General features: G+C 37.0%; 1 protein-coding gene across 7 annotated transcripts in view; it reads right to left on the minus strand.

The window, feature by feature from the left end:
- Window positions 1-21,307, minus strand: part of LOC136826574 (proclotting enzyme-like) — a 184,016-nt gene that overhangs the window by 33,050 nt on the left and 129,659 nt on the right. For 3 of the 7 annotated variants that reach the window (XR_010849656.1, XM_067083785.1, XM_067083775.1), the window contains 2 exons: window positions 9,411-9,593; window positions 7,382-7,813 (listed from right to left, as the gene is read on the minus strand). Coding sequence is in view for 5 of the 7 variants with exons in the window: in XM_067083785.1 (XP_066939886.1) it covers window positions 7,382-7,813; window positions 9,411-9,593 (615 nt within the window). In the remaining 2 variants the exon portion in view is untranslated. Of the gene's footprint in view, window positions 1-7,381; window positions 7,814-9,410; window positions 9,594-11,228; window positions 12,097-21,307 lie in introns of those variants that run through there. The other 4 variants (XR_010849657.1, XM_067083815.1, XM_067083806.1 and 1 more) reach the window with 2 other exon arrangements.

Consider the following 21,307-nt stretch of genomic DNA (forward strand, 5'->3'; position numbering starts at 1 on the left):
ATAATCAATCTTAATTTCCGAGGTGCCTTGATCAATTTGCACATTATGTGGTATCGAGTTGGGGGACTCCTACTCCCTAAGTATTACTATGGGCTATCCACTAACCTAATAGATTGTCACCCATTCCGCAGAATACTAGGTTTTACAGCACCTGATATATCAATTCGATAAATGGAATGACGCAACTGACTTCACTCGATTCTTTATGATGTTCCCATATATCATAGCACCAGGAGTAACACTTTTAAAGAGCAAAATGTTTTTTACCTCTCCCATGATTCCCATAATTGCGCCTTTTCACGTTTTCCATCTATAATAGTCGATATTCCTCAGCTATCTAATGAAATGTTGAGACATCTTTCCTTTCTTGTTGAACACTCCTATATCTACCTCTGTTTTCTTTAGATGCTTAATAATAATCAAGAAAAGACGAAGATTTTCCTTTGTTTCTTGAGCTTTATGTGTTCAGGTACATGTTAAGTAACCATGGACCAGTTGAAAATGCATACTAACTGTAAAGTAACACTCACTTTCTCCATGGGAAGCAAAGCACAAACATAAAAAAGCCGAAGACAAACGGAAGGCACACGCACTTTCCATCAGGTGCGTAAACTTGCCTCGAAAGGTCATTTACGTACATAGTGTACAAAAACAAACTTCACCCTCTCTCTCTCTCTCTCTCGTGCTAACACTCCTTACAATAGCATTCGGAATTATCCTACTTATAGCAATCTTTTTCCCCTAAAATCCCTTCCCCATAAGACTGAAAATAAAAAGGAATAAATGATGAATAAGTCGTTAAAGCGAACCAGGCAAAAAGCAAAAAGAAACATTAACAGAACGAAACAGTCCATGGCGTTTCAACCTCCAAAATGTGAACTTTGGCGCGTAACCATTGTGCCGATTACACTCAACCGTGCAACGCACATGATTCGAAATGAAGTAACAGGCAATTATACAATATTTGCACACGCGTTTACCACGTTGGAAAATGAAAAGAGAAGTAATTACGTCATTCTGTGTGCCTCACTCCCGGTTCAAGACTTTCGTTAGCATGCATTCCACCATGTGTAGAAAATTAAGAATCAACCCTGATTGAACGTTCAGTTATCATTTGAATTTTGCATTTTGTTCCTCATATGATAGTATTATTTTGCAATTCACCTACTTTTCATAACATAAAAGAACATTATTTAAACTTACTCGATTGGAACATACTGACGTACTGTTGGCAATACCATTCAATATTGTGGGGAGCTTATTCTCAAAACACACGGATGTGAATAGCTCGATTTTTTTCCATTGTATCTCAATGTCTGAAGAAATTTATCTCCTAGTCACCAAGTTAAATTGTCTAAAATGATGACTGGCTAATGAAAGATGCGTGAAATGAAAGAGGCAATAAGTTTCCATCAGCAAACATTTGATGGACCATTTTAGAAAATTGCTAATGCAAGGTGTTGAATGTCAAATCACGTCCCAGTATAACAAATAGATTCTACACGCAGACATAATCTATAATTTGAATCAGAACTATAAAAAAAATATTGGAATTCCCTCATAATTTCTGAACGTGAAAAACGATAGTTTAAAATTTTTGTAGCAGAAAATGCTAAACAAAAAGAAAATACAGAAACATTTTTATTGTCAAGCTAACTTGTGGCACTTTTCAAGGACTCGTATAAATCAAACGGTTCCAACTTGGTCACTCTCCTAAGTTTGGGTCTTTGATCTCTTTTCTTGACTTATGAGGATTGACTGTTTCTTTGAACTGGTCGTCACGCTAGTGACTGACATCGTATTCTAAAAAACGGATATTCGTCGCCCCCGTTCGTTAGGTTGAGTTCAGAATACTGAGTTTCAAAATATGAGACACTTTTGGTTGCAGAGCGACTAGTTTTTTGTAGTAATTCATGAGGTAATGAAGCTTCCAATGGCCAAAACTGACATATTGTTCTCTGGAACTAAGCGAAACATCGGATTTCTTGTCCCCCTGACCCTCTTCGATACAAAATACAATCGGCATTTCGTTATTTCGTCCTTTACAGGAAGCTCTCGTTTAGAGTTCATTAAATGTGAAAACATCTGAGGTCTTACTGAACAAACTGACTAACGGTAAAAAATAACAACGTTGCATAACCTCACGACTCATAATACATGACGTCTGGCGTACATTCTTTGAAACCAGTCAAGTACCACTACTTTCTTCATCTTGGGAATTAAATCACCTTGAACAAATCTACTCAGTGATGTGGAATACCAACAAGATTTTGAGCGGCTGAGAGTACACATCTGAGTCCTATTTACACAACGCATAACGATTTATGCACCTCAAGGGAACTAACGTTTTTCAAAACATTTGAAGGAAATAACAACCCAGGAAGACATCAGCAGTAACTTTGTCTCTTTAATTTCTTAGGGGAATTAGATCTCTAGACGGCATCTCTATAGGATATCTATGGGCTAACTCTCCTTAGCATGTCTCGGGGATAACTCCAAAAGAAGTTTGCAGGAAATAGCTCTCCCTAAAAGATAGCCATGGTAACTAACTTCCCTAATGATTTCGATCTGGATTCTTTGCTTTAATATATATTTTTTGGTTATATGTCTTAGATATTAAAGAGTATTTCCATAAGATGTACATAATGACAAGCTCCCCTAAAGGCATCAGCGAAAACTGAATACTTTGATAATATCAGTGAGGAAGATATTTTAGCGAATCTCCATCAGAATACCCGAAATCTGTCTGTAAGTACTGTAGATTCACTGAAACTACATACAGGAGCTAACGTTCTTTGAGAAATCTGTGAAAGCTCATAAAAAACTTGCAAAGTTCAACTCCCTCCAACATACCCTGATTACTGTACTACCTTTTCTACAGAACAAAGGGATTCGCTGTCTCAGATTTAACTACGGGAGCTGCCTTTCCTGAATATGCATTTAAAAGTAAAATTACGTGAACTATAGGATTTAGCTTTCTAGAAGACAATGAAAAGTTGTAGATTAAGGCACTACCTTTTCTTAAAACATCAGCATTGTATGTACTTTCCTTGGCATACCTGTATGTGCAGGCTTCTCTGAATATATCAGTAAAAAGTATCATAATGAATTCTATAGACTTCAAGGAGAACTTAATTTTTGAAGAACAATCTATGGAGACGAAGTGTATGAAGGTATAACTGACGGTCAGTTTTGCTGAAGTAACCCACAGGAATTAAATTCACGAAATATTCACTGAGATATCTGTCAGAGCTAACAGTCCTGAAAACACTGTTGAAACTAGCTATCTAAAGGCGTGTATCGGAATAACTTTTTGAATTCAAATACTTTCAAGAAGCTAACAGGGGCTACGTTTCCTATAAAGATAAAAAATAACAAGTTCGCCTAATATCTACTACTCTTCAAACATGGAAGGTTACCACCTCTTCCAGTGACGGATCTGGAAACGGACTTTCCTTAGTTTCCCATCAGGGACTAACAGCTGATGATATCCAGGGGTCAGCCCACCTGAAGATACTTATCATTAACTTATTTCTGGTTTCATGTTCTCCTCAAGATAACTTCTAGGACTTGTTTTTAAAAGTTAACTATGCAACTACATTCTCCAGATCTCTGTGGGGACCAACTTTCGTGACGACTTTATTGTGATTAGCTTTCCCTATCTCTAATTTGTTTATCAGAGATCATCGATTTCTTAAAGACAAATCAGGAGAGCAAAGTTCCTAAATCATAGTTCTTAAAATGGTTTTTCAAAAGAAATGGATAAATGGATAGATGCTGTTTTTACTCGAAGACATCCAGTGGCGAGCAACTTTCATGAAGTTATGTATATGGGCTTAATTTCCTGAAAAAATCAGTGGAAATAAATTTTGTAGAGGGTAGACTTATGGGACTAGTTTTCCTGAAAAATTAGAAGGTGGCTTCCCTGATGATACCTGAAGAAGACTAATTCCCTTAAATACACGAAGATCGGCTGCTCTGAAGAAATCTACTAGGAATAATCATACTAAAGACATCCACTGAAATTCATTTTCTTACAACCACTAAGACCAGTTTCCCTAAACTCATCCTGTAAGACAATTCTTTTCTAAAACATCGAAAATAATAATAGTTTCTCAAAGTAACCGCCAACATTAAATTAGTTTCAATATTTATTTGAACTATCTTTCTTAGAAACAAGTATGGCCTTAATTTTCACAAAACGAACACACCGATGGAAGCGCTTGTTAATTCTCTAAGTACTTATTACCTGAGCTAGCCTATGATGAATAATTATCCCATAAATATTAACGGGAACTGGGTTTATCATTTACATTTTATAGGTGCCATCATTCAAAAAAAAAAATCAGGGCATCTGAACTTTCCGTAACGTGTAGTCTTTATGATCTGGTTTTCCTTTCGTTACACATGAAGAGTAATTTTACTATTTGTCTGCGGCATTTTGCTTTCTTATAAACATCTAAGGAGACTAGCTATCTTGTAGATATTCATGGGGACAACTGTTCCTGTAGACATGTATAACAAGTAAAAAATGCGCCGTAGTTTCTTCGGCGCAATCGAGTTTTCTGTACAGCGTATAATCAAGGCCACCGAAAACAGATCTATCTTTTTGGTGGTCTCGGTATGAGCCGTGGCCCATGAAACTCTCAGCCAGCCGCAGTGGCCTGTCTTATATCGTTGCCAGAAGCACGATGATGGCTAACTTTAACATTAAATAAAATCAAAACTACTGAGGTTAGAGGGCTGCAATTTGGTACGTTTGATGACTGGAGAGTCGATGATCAACATACCAATTTGCAGCCCTCTAGCCTCAGTAGTTTTTAAGATCTGAGGGCGGACATAAAAAGTGCGGACAGAAAAACGTGCGGACGGACAGAAAACTAAAAACTTCTTTTTCTTCTTCTTCTTCTTCTTCTTTCTTTCTTCTTTCTTCTTCTTCTTCTTCTTTCTTCTTCTTATTTTATTATTATTATTATTATTATTATTATTATTATTATTATTATTATTATTATTATTATTATTATTATTATTATTATTCAGAAAAGATGGATCCTATTCATATGGAACAAGTCCACAGGGGCCATTGACTTGAAATTTAAGCTTCCAAAGCATGCGGTATTCATTAGGAAGAAGAAGGAAGAAAAGTATTTATGGAAACTAGCTTTCCTACATATACCCATAGAACTACAGTAGCTTTCCTACTCATACCAATAGGGGTTAACTTTTCAACAGACACCTAAGAATGCTAGGTTTCCTGTATATTTCCACATCGAATCTCTTTCCAAAAGACACCTATAACACGAGGCTTCCTGGAGACCAAGATGCAAGTTATATTGCTAAGTCTAAAGACAGAAACTAGCTTCCCTAAAACTAAATAGAATTATTTTTCTAAGATACGAGCTAGAGCTAACATATTCCAAGATTAAGTTTTGAAATTCCTTATTGAAGAAACTGTTTGGTAGCTACCTTGAGTACTGTATAGCTATTGTTAAAAGATCTCCTGACAAGAATTTCTGAGGATATCAATGCATAACTTCCTTTGTATCGATAACAACATCAATACCAGCAGATACCGGTAAAATCTAACCGTCTTGAGAATGCTTATAAAACATAAACAGAAGCTAAAGGATTTTATTTTATAGATATTCAAAGAAGCTCAAGCGAGGCCTCTAGAAACTAGCTACGGTCAACCGCCGATACAAATGTACCTACAGTGAATGCTAAGAATAAGCTTTCCAAAAACGTATATGGTGGGAGTAGGAGTCTTGAAAACGATGATTAAGAATCACATTATATATTTTCTCAAGCTATCTAAAGAGGTAAAATTTCATGAAGGCTAGAAATAAGAGCAGCGATTACCTTTCCTGATGACACTGATGAAAAATAACTTTTTAATGCCACCTATAACGAAGAGTCTTTAAATTTGTCTCTGGGAAGTGTCCCCAAGGCAGTTGTGTGCAGAAGCACAAACATTCATATATCTAGGTGCTTACATTATTTTTCCATACAACACTGATGGAGACTGCCTCCTGAATATGTCTAGATATACTCATTTTTTTCTTACTGTATCATGAGATAACTGCACCTGATGGATGCTGTATAATTCTCTGGGTTAACTTTCCAATGAAACGTTCACGAAGTTGCCTATTAGACCTTATATTCCTTGATAATGTCTAGAGAAGCTAGCCTTAATAAAGATACAGATTTTAATCTGTGATGAAGAAAAGTAGAGAATACCCCATGTTAATCGAATGGATCCTAACTAGCTTTCCTGGTGTTTGTAAGTACTTGTTTCCAAAAATACTAACAGAAACTATTTTCTCCTTGCGGCACATTTGAAAATACCTATCCTTAACGTATTCAAGTGTGTAGATTCCATGAAAATGTCTTCTTAAACAAGTCTTCTCAAATATATAGAAAGGCCATCGCAATATCGACTTCAAAATTGCAAAATATCTTAAAATCTTTACAAAACGAAAATATTCTAGCCTGCCAGGTTACTTAACAAGGCCCACCTTCACTTAACTCACGTAAAGGGCTCGACAAAGAACTAGGGTGAATATTGGGATTCCAAAAACATTATGCTTAAAATATCAATTTTCCTTGAAGTCTCTTGTGCTGACTTCTGGTGCTGAAATATTCTCCAGTGGCTGTATAATGTGAAAATCTCATTCTTGATGTATACAGCTTATTTTTTTTATTGACACCTGATCTCCAGTTGCTTTATATCCACAGAAATCTGACAATTCTGTGACTCCCACTGCACGATAAAATAATCATCATTTATAAAACATTACATCACTTGATTAACACACTACCGTACCATCTCCGTCAACTTTATGCTGCTACATAAACGACCATCACAGCTTTTTCCTAAATATTATATATCTTTTTGCTTGTAACCGGCTGCAATCAGGAGTAAGTGCTCTCAGCAGTTAACAAATCATATCAACACTGAATTTCTTGAGATTTCTGAGAACATCGAAAACACCTTGGCTAATTTAAGTGGCAAACAAAAATTCTGAAACTGTTTCGTGAGAGAAACAAGAAGTGGAAAGCTGTTCAAGGCACAGCTTTACGGCACAAATCGGCGTCCCACATACCTTCGGTCAGCGCGAGAACTGATGTGGTTGAAGTGATAATCAACAGCTTTAAAATCAAAGCGACACTCCCGGGGACGTTAATCACTAACACTGCACTTGAGTTGCAAAATATACTCGTATAACGATCACTATTCCACCTTGCTTTAGAGATTACTCTTTTGAACACTTCTCTAAGCAATAAAAGCAAAAGAACACAAGAAGCTTAAAGACAGGCAAAATTATAATAATTAGAGAAATGATCTACACACGAGAACTTAGGATGAAGAGACACTTCGTACCCCTTTGGCTGACGTGAGCACCTGGAGGTCCAAATGGATGAGATGGAGGACGGTGGCTGGAAGACGACGGCCTGCCCAGGTCGTGAGGTCTATGGTCGAAAGTATCGTGAGGAGGTCGACTACTGAACGTGTCTTGGGGCCTATCGAATTCATCGAAATCGTTATGGAAGTGGTTATCAGAAGGCGGTTTAAACTTAGTAGGTCTAGAGGAATGTATTGGTCTCTGAGGCCTCGGCCTCGAATGGTGTATGGGAGGTGGGGGAGGGGGTCTATGGTGAGGTCTTAAGACCGAGGAGGGTCTCTGGGTATTGGGGAAAAACCTGTCGTCATCGTTATCGAAATGACTAGGTCTGTGGTGGTCAAAGGGTCTGTGTTCATGGCTGATGAAAGAGTCGGGCTTGCTTCCACCGCCGAAGAACTGGTTGGGATGACCTGACAAAGGTACAGTAGGACTGGTCAGCAGCCGAAAAGATATTATTTACTACTTCTTAGGTGCGTTTTGTGTAATTGTGTGTGTGCAAGGCCTTTATCGCCTTTATGATCAGTAATATACACTTGATTCTCTAAAAAAACAATCATGATTAAAGTGTTATGCATGAGAAGTGCTGTTCGGATTCCTATTCTGTGAATCCTTCTTAAATGAGGGTGAACCAAAATATCATTTACAAATAAATGTTGTTGCCTTTGAGAAGTATTAAAATCTAAAATTAATGAACCATTCTGTAAGTCTACAAGCAGACTTTCCCCCTAGAGCAATTCAAGTCATATATTAGTTTTCGCCCCTTTGCTTCTAATTGGATTTTTAACAGTGACTAATTTCGTTGCGTAATCTTTTTCGAGTTTAATTACGTTTATCAAATCCTCCCACTGGCTCTCTATGTGTCAGTTATGCGGAACAGGAACTTATCATCGACAGAAACCCCCCAGTAATGAAATAATAATAATAATAATAATAGTTGCTTCACCAAAAATTTTGATAAAGTAATCGCCACAGGGCTGATGCCTTTTGTAAAGATGCACGATGACTCAAGTGAAAAAGCATCGGACATCTATTCCATACTTGCAGTGGTTATATGTATGGAAAACTGCAGCTAGGAATTATGTTCCCAACATACCAACTGGAGTACTGGGCTTATGGAGTTAATTTGGACGATGGAAAATTAAGCACACAAAAATTAAAAGACAGGAACGCGAACTAAATGTTAATTTGAATCAATTATTTCGAAAGGAAATCGGAGTGAAAAGTAAACACTGCGCAATATTGGCAGCAAAATGTTATCTAACTTTCCAAAACGCAATTTTATCCAACATCAATTAAAACAATGACCAAACAGAAACATGAAAAAACAATTGTTTGAACCTAAAGAATCGGAAAGTTATGATAAACTGGGCAATTACATTTCCGAAAATCAAACATATCATTAATCACCATAAATCACAGAAGATCAAGAATCAAACAACACTAACTGATGATCAAAAACGTAAATAAAATCCACCCATTTAATAAAAAAAACAACTAATTAATCTGAAAACTGACAACCATTCTTTTCCAGTGACTTTACACGTGACAAATATGATAGCAACTGCAATCGCGTCATTTGACCCTGGCATGCAATCATGTGTGAGCTATCTGAAGCATTAAGTAACGTTTGTATCAGGTGTGCTGGCATTTAGTAATTGCTTGTTACGTCATCGCAGATATGAGTCGCCAATCAATGGAAAGAAAAGTGAGGAGGTGCAAATCACCGAAAGCTCAGTGATTTACTTTGGCGAACGTGATTGTGCCTTAGTACGAAGTTATAAAATCTTTGAATTTGCAGAGAGAAATGGAAAGAATTAACAAGCGAAAACAATAAATCACTTAGAATTAAAACAAAAATAGAAGACTCCTTTCACTGAAACCATTCACTGAATTACGAGTGACCTGCATGACAAAACTAAGCCATCCATTCACCTGCTTTCCAAAATATGACGACTCAAAATTTAATATTAAATAATAAATCCAAAATGCCTTGAAAGGACTACTTACTGACGTCATTGCCAACGGCTCCGAGATTGTGGTCCACATGATCCACTTTGTCTCTGGGCACACAACATGACCATATCATGCCCCCAGAGCAGAGGTCCATGGGCTTCGACCCCTGGAAGACACACGAGACAGAGAGACCACAGTCGTACTCGTTGCTCTTGTACCAGCATTTCTGGGGTATGGCTGGAAAGAAAAAGGAGCAATGGAATTAGTTACCATGACCATTTTGTTTGAATTTCGCGTGATGTCTACAAAGCTTTTGAATCGTAAGAGGCAGAGCAGGGATGAGGATTGGACAGGATATGCCTCTGCACCTTTATTCCTGTCTCCTTACTGGGATGTCATCTAAAAGTAATCTGAAAAACTCTATATATATATATATATATATATATATATATATATATTATATATATATATATATATATATGTATATATATGTATATATACATTATTATATATATTATATTATATAATTATATAAATTATTATGTATATATATGTATATATACATACATATATTTATATATATGATATGTATATATATGTATGTGTATATATAGCATAGTAGATAAAGAAATAAAACTCATTTAGAGAAACAATGGAGGTTAAAGGCCTTTCTGACTTACACTTGTCCTTTACTGTTAGACTTCTAAGTGTGAGTCGAAAGGCCTTGCAGCACTCCATTGTTTCTCTTTCCTTCGTGGATTTTGTCTTTATTTATATATTCGTCAAGTTCCGTATTTCCGTGATTCAGTTATACATATATAAATATATATACATATATATATATATATATATATATATATATATATATATATATATGTATGTGTGTGTGTGTGTGTGTGTGTAAGATATCACTGTTCATAATGGAAGCTGGGTGAGAAAACCGGGACTTTGAACAGTATTGTAGTTTATTCGACATTTCCTCAAGTTACACAGTGAATTTGAAAATGTAGAATAAACTACGAAAGTAACTGTTCAAATTCCCTGGCTCTCACTCCACCTTCCGACGGGACTTAGTGATATTCTCACACGCGTTCCTTAGTGCTGCATTGATATATATATATATATATATAAGAGCATATATATATATATATATATATATATATATATATATATATATATATATATATATATATATGTATATATATATATATATATATATATATATATATATATATATATATATATATATATATATATATATATATATATATATGTGTGTGTGTGTGTGTGTGTGTGTGCGTGTGATCTTTTTTATTAAAAACCCTTTTCAACAGCTCACATTTCTTTTGTCTGCATTCAACAACCACGTTTTTACTCACACAAACACACGTACACACAAATATATTCATATATATATATATATATGTGTGTGTGTGCGTATGTTTGTTTGCACTTGTGCATAAACAAGGATGACATGACAGAACTATTTGAAAGCTTTAAATAATTTCTGATAAAAAATTCTTAAAAAAAACAGGTAGTGCAACATACGTGCAAATGTAGTCAACAAATAAATCTTCGACAAAAAGAACAGATTTTTCATCATCATAAATTAGCTACAGCAGAAGAGAACGTTGGAGCAATTAAAGAATAAGAATGAAAGTCTTTAGTGAAACACAATGAGATCATTTCAGAGAGAACGACGCCCTCAACTGATTTCGCATCTGTCATCACACCATTCATTTTATACATACATACACATACACACACACATATACATGTATATGCGTGTGTGTGTGTGCGTGCGTGTGAAATAAATTTTAGGAATATAAACAAGCAAACGAGAACTGCATCGAGCATCAGTTAACACCACACCTCTGTCACCATCGTGATGTTTCGTACCGGAGGGATGCGAGCCATTGTTCAGAGAGCCATAAAGAAAGCGAAAATCTAAGTTCGAATGAAATGGCTCATCGCCGTGAATGAATTCGTCGGGTTCCTGGGCTATCAGCGGAGAGTTCTCAAAGATTACGGGACCGAAATCGTGCCCAGGACCAAGGGAATACTCGTTGGAATTAGACGGGAAGTAATCAACGTCCGGGGTGCCAAGGCCCCCTCCCGGATTCCCGTAGAAGTCCTCAGGGAATTTCTGTTGTGGCACTGCACTGCTGGAGGGGATAGCCGTAAGCAGGACCAGAATAAATTGCAGGAACAGTTGCGTTTTTGGAATCATTTTCGTTTGCTTCCACTTCTACAATAAAGGTCCTTTTCCAGTTTGGTATATTAGAGTAACACTGGCCCCTTACATCTCTTCATTTCTTGTAAGTTTCAACACTGGACGATTTATCGAAAACTCCATTGTCTGACGGAAAGGATGGAAATGAGTATTCATAAGACATCAATGTGTCTAACTGAGTAAAATTAAAAACAGATGATTCTCATTCAAATTAGACATTAACACAAACGACCTTTGGTATTCCATGAACCAGGAAGGTTCTTGATCGACATAGAGGACTCTTCACGAACTTCTGACATGAATTTTGTAACTGAACTGAAACGTGAAATGAACTCGTATCCCTCCTCGAAGCTCCTGAAGGTGCTGGATGTCAAAGACGTCAGGTGCGGCTATGAGGGAGTTTGTTGCTCCCCAACTGTGGCTCCCTCCCTTCGTCAACAACGGTCGAACGGCTTCTGCGGGATCCATGGACCGAACACCCAGAGTCCCAGACCCTGAGAGGTGGGAACCAACCCCTCCTTCTCTGTTTGTCTGTCTATCTGTCTGTCTGTCTATCTGTCTCTCTCTCTCTCTCTCTCTCTCTCTCTCTCGCTCTGTCTCTGTTCTCTCTCTCTCTCTCTTCCAAGGTTGCCATCTCGCTCACTCATATTATCACATCGCGTTACGTCACGAAACCAAACCTTTCTCAACTGCTGACACATGCGGTGCTATCGGACAATCGACAATAAATAGCTGCCGATTGATTTGCAAGTTTCCGATGGAATATATTTGTATATCTGAAAAAATATTCAAAACTAAAAGAAACAAAATACATGATTACACTAAAAACATTAGGTTGCAACCACCACCTGCATCCTCCCGGGGAGTGCCACGAATGACTTTCACTTGCTACAACAGACGCGCTCCGTCACCCCACACTGCTACTAAGTTCAGTTCGCGGCCAACTTTGCGAAGTTTTATCTTTTACCGATCCGCTGAAATAAATCGATTATATCACCACCCAGGTAACTGCTTAATGTACCGAGCGATGAAACTGACGAATTGAAAAAGCGCCAAGCAACAGAGCATCCTCCTCGTTGCAAAAAGTACCGACTACTTCACAGTTCTTTTTTCAGTTTCCGGTAGAAAGGGTCATGAGGCTTCGGGGCTTCCTCCTGCCCTGAGGCATCCAAGGCCAAAGGAAGGAACGAAAGTAAAATGATGTATGACTTGTCAGGTGTGGGGGGGATCTTTCTTGTTGCCCTCGCAGGTAAAACAGTTTGAACTTTAATTACCGTTCATCAGAGGTCTTCAATAGGGTCACAGCGGTTCCTGTGGTCGTTGAAATTTTCTTCTTGTTGGTTAAGCGTAAAATTTTATATATATATATATATATATATATATATATATATATATATATATATATATATATATATATATTATATAAATATAAATATATATATATATATATATATATATATATATATATATATATATATATATATATATATATATATATATATATATATATATATATGCTAACAACTCAGCTAAGATGCTTTGGGGGTCTGGGCTTTCTGATAAGTAACAAAGACCCTAAATTATACCCCGCACTTGAATATTTCCAAAATATCTTACACCTAGCAGCAATTCCCCATAGCTCCTGTCACAAACTAAGCAGTACTTTACACTCAACAGTCATTTTAAAAGCTTTATCTAAAAATTTATTGCATCTGAAATGGCAGCATGGCAAAAATCATCATAATAACGTTGAGGTCCATTAACTTGAGCTGTTACTGTACATACATATCGAGAGAGAGAGAGAGAGAGAGAGAGAGAGAGAGAGAGAGAGAGAGAGGAGAGAGAGAGAGAGAGAGAGAGTCGGTAAACATCGATAGTCCTAATGCTGAAATGTGACTCGAACCAATCTACAGAAAATGCTAAAAAAAAAGGCTAAGGTTAAGCGATTACCAAAGATTACGGCAGCCGTACCAGAATAGACTAACCCTATATCGGCTTACTATAACCATACAGTTGTAATAATTCCCTTAAAACTGAAGGTACGTTTCTCAAAACTCCATTGCCAAGGAAGATAAATGAAATGAGCATACAGAAGTCACATATTCAAAAATACCTCCTATCTGTTTTTATATTCTGCAAATAGACTTAACTTTTCAAAATTTTATTGTCAGAGTAAACGGCCTTCACGAAAACGAAGGTCATCATAAGAAAACCAATTCTATAAACATTTCTTTTTGTCTAAAGCTTTTCCGGAAATAAAAATTCTGTAAGATATAAAAGCTACAAAAATAAAAGAATAATAAGAGAAAGTTACTTATGAAACCAAACTAAAACTATTATCAGTTATTTGCTAATATATTGCTCTAGTGTAAACACACATAAAAGGAAATACGATTCATATATTTCAATACTTTGAAGTAAACATGTTCTAAACATCGTTGACTTTGTGACCCACAATGCATTCTCTTTCCAAATAAAGTACTAAACAAATAAACATTCATTCACTATACGAATAAAATATGAAATTAATCATCTGATGAAAATCATAAATAAATAATCCCAGAACTTGTGGAAGCAATCAAGCAGTAATCACTGACGTTGTACAGAATCAAAATAATAATTATACACAGTAACGAATCCACATTCAGTTATGAGATGCTTCCATACTTGTAAAATACCGTACTTGAAATTGTGCAAAAATAAGTCGTTTTCTCAGGATCCGCAAAATCGTCGACATTTTATACAGGTACCAGGGTCATAAAAACAGGAACAAGGAAGGGGGAAGTAAACCGGAGAGGAAAAAGGGAAGAAAAAAGGAAGAATGGAATAAAACTGGAAAAATGGGAGGGATGAACCCGAGAAAGAGGAAAACGGAAGGAAACGGGAAAAGAGAAAAACTGAAAAAGGAAAAAGGGAAGAAACAGTAAAGGACGTTAAAGAGCAGAATACAGAAAAGAGGCAAAAGAGAATCACGAAGGAAGCTATAGAACGCTTCCTTGCCTTCACAATTACTCTAATGTCATTCAGAAGAGGTTCCTAGTTAGGATACTCATCTCTGCTAGTATCGAAGCTTTGGATAATCCAGAGGACGTAGTCTATACAAGTAATGGATGTATGCAAAAGAGGATAACATGGCTAGAAAATTGTCCTCTATATATTGCATGACTGATAATAATTTTTCAAGGAATAAGGCAAATTCTAGTGGAAAAAACTGTGTTGACTGGATACTCTCAATTCTGATATCTAATACTCACGATCCAAAGATCAGAGTCAAATTCCGCTCTAAATGATTAGAAAAAATCAAAGAATCTGACAAAAATCTTTTGAAAGCTCGCATAAATTGTCTCAAAATTCTATACAAGTAAAGGATATATGCAAAAGAGGATAATACGGCTAGAAAACTGTCCTCTATTGCATGACTGATAATAATTCTTATCAGGGAATAAGGCAAATTCCAGTGGAAAAAACTGTGTTGACTTGACGCTCTCAATTCTAATACCTAATACTCACCAACCAAAGATCAAAGTTAAATTCCGCTCTAAATGAGTAGAAAAAATCAAAGAATCTGACAAAAATCTTTTGAAAGCTCGTAGAAATTGTCTCAAAATTCTCCCACGGAGTTAACGTAACAACTTGAAGATGCAATATCTTCTATACTGTCATTTTTTTTACTTATCTTTAATCACTCCTAAAATGGCAAATATCATTTATTACCGCATTCCACGTACGCTTTTGAAACCGCTATTGTTACGACCTGGCGTTACTTCATCTTAAATGTTGCACAAAGAATGCTAACGCCAGCTGATTTTAGGTAACACACTAGTAATTCTCCAAATTTCTTATGGCTCAACAACAAATACAATAGCGTACATAAACTGGTGTGCATGTATGTGTGTACATACACCTCATTCAGATAAAAAAAACGCTCTTTCACATAAATAATGTTTTCACTTGTTTAGACTGTCATCCTAGCCATCAATTATCGGTCCATAGAAGAAAATGTAAAAAAAAAAAGTTACTGTGCAATATTTCATAGTACAGTAAAAAAAAAAACTAAATTAAACTGGTAATGTTAAAAAATACAAAAATAAAACGTATATAGCGGACTCGAACAAGGCAAACATTAATGGGTGTGCATGATAGGTTGACCAAAATTCAGTCAGCTCCAAAACAATGATAATGCATGACGTAAACGACCGTGACTCGAGAAGAAAAACGTAAAAAGAGAACGGTCTTATAAAATGCAACAAGACAGATATTCAAGCTAGAATATATTCAAAACAATTACAACACTGATCACATGAAACAGCCTACTTTCGACTGATAACGAGAACAAGTTCGCATCACCAAGGATACTTTGTACCTCGTGCCTCAGATTAGTCATTGTATCCCCTTCCCTCTGTGTTCGGTAATGAAGTAACAATATAATTAATATGACCTCATTGACAATGTAGTTGAACTTTAATTGGCCAGGGATGGCTCTATCAATGAAGGTGTTATGAAATGGTCCTGCTCTTTGTGTTTATTTTTCTACCTCTCGACAACTTGGATGGTGTCTTGGGAAAGCCAAAAATTCACCCGGAACCCGAGGGTGTTTTCTGTTTCAATCAGTCGCGCCCTTAGTTAGTCACCTAAGCAGACAAAGACATGAACACTGTCTTTTGCTTATCTAGATCTATATCCTACATCGGACATAATCGGTATGCTTCGTGGAATAAAAAAAAAAATACCGTTTTCAATGTCACTAATTTTAAGACAATGAAAATTTTACAATTGCCGCTATTATGCTTTCCCTTGAAAATTACAGAAAAGGATGGCAATGACACCTCCCCTGGACTACTGTTACACGAACCTCATAATAAAGACGTTAATTGCAGGCGGATATAAACGTCAGACAAAAAAACAAACTTGGTCAGCGTTTGAAATGGTATTAGATATGTAGTCTCTGCTTATTTTATTTATTTATCAGCTGCTTTCATTTTCTTGAAATTATTCACAGTACTTACACCCATCTTTCAACTCTACTCACCCCTGAACGACCTGAACCTAAGAAAAACTGGGCACGTATGAAAAACAACGATCGACCTTGACTGCAATCCCAAGGTATGACCCCATCCCGTTGCATCATATCCTGCTGTAACGGCGCCCTTTCTTTCATAGCATGACCTCGCGACCGCTTTCTTTTTGTTCGCTTAACAGGATTCGCAACCGGTATTCTCATGTCTCAAACTTCCTTTCTCTGCGTCCGTCGCAGTGACTTAATACTCTAAGGATTTCCCGTTTGCTAGAGTAAAAGTCTTATGACCTTCTTTGTCCCCTTATGAATTCCCACAAAGGGTTTTTTTTTTTACATATCCTTTGAGATGTGAATTTCCACCCAGTGTCTTGTAACTGTGTGAGTCACCTTGAACGTGCTTGTATAGTGTAACTGGATGCTAATATGGATTGGCATCCTTTAATCTCTTATGACCAAATAAAACACCCTATAAGCTGAAATGCTGTTGGCTTCTTCTCTTGCAGTCTTCGCATAATCCAGAACTTTCATTTAAATGTGTGTAGTGTATGTATATATATATATATATATATATATATATATATATATATATATATATATATATATATATATATATATAATTTCTTACAAATCCCAAGTTGAGTAAAACCTTCAAGGCGCAGATAACAAAAAGCTTCTAATTTCATTGTCTTATTAGTTGTAATTCAGTCTGGAGAGAGAGAGAGAGAGAGAGAGAGAGAGAGAGAGAGAGAGAGAGAGAGAGAGAGAGAGAGAGAAACAAAACTCCGTGAGATGTAATACAATCTTTTCTGTTCTCCTTTGACGACGGAGGAATGAGCACAGGACATTAATCCTGCCTTCAAGAAACTCATGACACACGAGCCGATCTCCGCCCACCAATTGATTTAAGCGAACCACACAACTGGAAAGATAAGTTAGGTAAATACAAGCCGAATTACTAAATCAGCCCACTACTGCCTTTCCCTTATTACCAAGTAATGACTAGCATTAGGCGAAATGTTATTTTCCTACTTCATTTTCATTTCTCCCATCCATCACCTCCAGAAAGGCACGTCTCTCTCACTAAGCTTTTGTTTCCCCCTCTCCCATTCCCGTTCCGCTGACATCCATCGCATAATGTATTTCATTTCATTCATCATCATATAAATCAATCAACGACACTACTGGCGTCGCCACCTGAGGATTAGTTCGGCTACGCAGATCGATGCAAATTGGTTGCTGTTCCGCGTGACGAGTGAAGTCAATGGCTTTTTGGTATACCATGCAGGTGTTGGGAAATTTGCACATCAGAATGTCATTCCGCGTATTTTCTGCTTCATTTCATATTGGCTATGTTCTTGAAATCATAAAACATCGCGTAATAAAATTAGTAACTCAAATTCTCTCTCTCTCTCTCTCTCTCTCTCTCTCTCTCTCTCTCTCTTTCTCTCTCTCTCTCTCTCTCTCTCTCTCTCTCTCTCTCTCTCTCTCTCATATCCACTACCAATGAGGTGTGTAGAGCATATATATATATATATATATATATATATATATATATATATATATATATATATATATATATATATATATATATGTCTATATAATCTTCGCCTTTTATTCTCAAAGGTGGTTGGTCCAAAGAAAGTTAACTTTCTAGTTCTCAACAAGTAGTTAAGTTGCTGTAAGGCATAAAAGTTGATGATCAAACCGGTACCTAATTCACAGCTTAGGTCAACATTCATGAATTCACAATGTGCATCCATTTTTCATGAACTAAGCAAAAAGGCTTCAACTTGCATAGCAAAATGCAACAGAATAACAGCCCAGAAGTGTTACCAAAAAGTGAAAATTAGGGAACAGGAAAAATGCAACAGAATAACAGCCCAGAAGTGTTACCAAAAAGTTAAAATTAGGGAACAGGAAAATTGCCGTTACGTTCATATACTAAAGTTTGTAAATAAAAATAAAAAAATAAATATGCAAAGAATAGGAATAAGCGCATGAGCTTGCCCTCAGGCAAAGGAACATAATTATATACCATTTACAAAGGAACGCAGCGCTAAAAAGACCACGACAGAGACCAGTTCTGAAAGATAAAACAATTACTTTCCAGCGTCAGAGAGCTAATTGCCGCACCTAGGACGGCCCCCCAAAAAATTCAGAAGTAGTCACAAAAACTCTACTGAAATAACAAACCAAAACTGCGTATCTCTGCTAAGGATTTTGCCAAACTAAAGCACACACACACATTTTAACAAGGAATGAGGAAGTTCCATTTTTAATTACTTCGGTCACGTTGATGTAGGTTACAAAAGTAGGCAAAAATCACACAGAATTCACACTAGATTCCATCTCTGCTGCTAACCCAGGACATTAGCACCTCACCCTAAAAGCGTTCAGCATCCGTCACAAGTGAAAAGGACTTCCGGGATGACTGAGGCTGTTGACCGGACACATCAGCAAGTCACTTTTACAATCATAAGTGAAACTGGGTGATTTCTCACTATTATATATATCTCGGGAACACTCAACGGGTACTTTTGATACCGCGCTTGTGGGATGACGTCACTGTTGACAAGGTGGTGCCATTTGGAATAAGCTGTATAAGATAATGCCTCAAGGAAATGAGTATAAATTTGCATGCAGTATACAGAGCAAATGTCAATTGTTGATTTCACATTGCTTTCGCATCAATCCGTATGCAAATTAACATTTGTCCGTAAGTAATGTTGAATCTGATGAATGATTTGAACCCGGTTGTCTTTGGTTAAGCAGAATTAACATCAAATTTCGGTGTCTCTGTCTTATTCGTTTCTTTATTTGTCTGTGCCCTAAGTGTGTGCATATCATGAGTAACAATTAACAATAGTAATAGTGTAGAAAAAGAAGAAAAAAAACTATTAAAATGTGGCGTTAAGAGTACAAATAAAAAAACCAATTTCACGGATAGCCAAATAAACACGAGATAAATTGTAGCTTTTTTTTATGAAGAAAAAAAAAGTCAAACGAACATTGCGGTCACGTACCTGTTGCTATAAGCATCGCCTCGTTTACAAATAAAGGAAGGAAAAAGTGAAACTAAAACCGCACAGTCATTAGTGATTCGTATGTGCCCCTGTTTCGCCTAATTTCCAGTCCACCCCATGTGGAAAAGTGAAATTCCCTCAAAATCACTAAAGCTTGGTGACTCTCTCTCTCTCTCTCTCTCTCTCTCTCTCTCTCTCTCTCTCTCTCTCTCTCTCTCTCTCTCTCTCTCTCTCTCTGCTATGAAATAGTATTTGGGACTTAGAAGAGGCAGAAGAGTAGTCTCTTTTCTCTCTCTCTCTCACGTTACAAAACTAAGTTTTCGAGTTTGGGGATAAGCCAAAGGAGTAGTCTCTGTCTCTCTCTCTCTCTCTCTCTCTCTCTCTCTCTCTCTCTCTCCTCTCTCTCTCTCAGCAAAATCTGTTTGAGACTTAGGATAAATAAAGGAGCAGTCTCTGTCTCTGCTCTCCTCTCTCTCTCTGCTATGAAATGGTATTTGGGACTTTGAAGAGGCAGAAGAGTAGTCTCTCTCTCTCTCTCTGTTACAAAATCTGTTTGAGTTTTAAGATAAATAAAGGAGTAGTCTCTCTCTCTCTCTCTCTCTCTCTCTCTCTCTCTCTCTCTCTCTCTCTCTCTCTCTCTGTAATTCCTCAAAGTTTAGGCGAAAAAGAGGTCTGTGTATGTGTTACCAAATGGTACTCAAGGTTCAAGGGAGATAAAGGAGTAGGATGAGGCTGGGGGGTGGGGGGGGGGGGAATCTGGGGTGGACAAGAGGGAGCCCTTGCTCATCCCACTTGCCGAACACTCTGGCCTTAGGTAAGATCGAAGCCATAATCTCCTTTCTAATGACATCACAATGATGCTGGCAAGAGGTACAATGGAGATGACTCTATCTTTCTTTTCTCTTCTTTTTGGTCCATTCTTTTTCGTTCATGACCCACCCCAAGTGTCTTGCCCAGTGTTATTACCTGGCTTCTTTCTCATTAGAAAGCTAGAAATACGCGCGAATGAAAAATGTCATTAGCATTTAGAATACTCAACTGAGATCATGTCTCATGGGTACCGAGTGATACGAAAGAGTTTGCACTGATTTGTTGGTACTTAGCAAAGGATTACTCACTTTTCCCTTTGTCTGCAGATAAATAAAAGAAAAATAAATGTGTTCCGTTATGCACTGCATTAATCACTCCCCTCCCAATCCCACTGCCTCTCTCTCTCTCTCTCTCTCTCTCTCTCTCTCTCTCTCTCTCTCTTCTCTCTCTCTGTCTCTCTCCTCTCGCTCTTCTCTCTCTTCTCTCTCTCTCTCTCTCTCACACACACATACGCACACACACTTCGACGAAAAATGAGAAAATCCTTTCACCTTGATAAAATAAAAACACAAACACTTGCTAGACCATCAGCCTTTTACTGACAAATATATCTCTTACACGGCCCCCGCCCAGACTTACTGAATTACTCGTAACACTTCACAAACTTACGTAACGACAGCCAAGTAAAAACGGTATACATATTTGCTTTTGGTTTTATTAACTGTTTTATTACTTTACCTTTATAGCCATTCAGGTGTAATTTTTTTTAGGCATTTATCTCTTCTTTTTCAGACATCGGCATTCATTCTGTGAGAATTGTTTGTCATTACTAGACTATTGTTTACTTATTTTCCATGCATATACTCTT

Source organism: Macrobrachium rosenbergii, chromosome 3, assembly GCF_040412425.1.
Source record: "Macrobrachium rosenbergii isolate ZJJX-2024 chromosome 3, ASM4041242v1, whole genome shotgun sequence".
NCBI lineage: Eukaryota > Metazoa > Arthropoda > Malacostraca > Decapoda > Palaemonidae > Macrobrachium > Macrobrachium rosenbergii.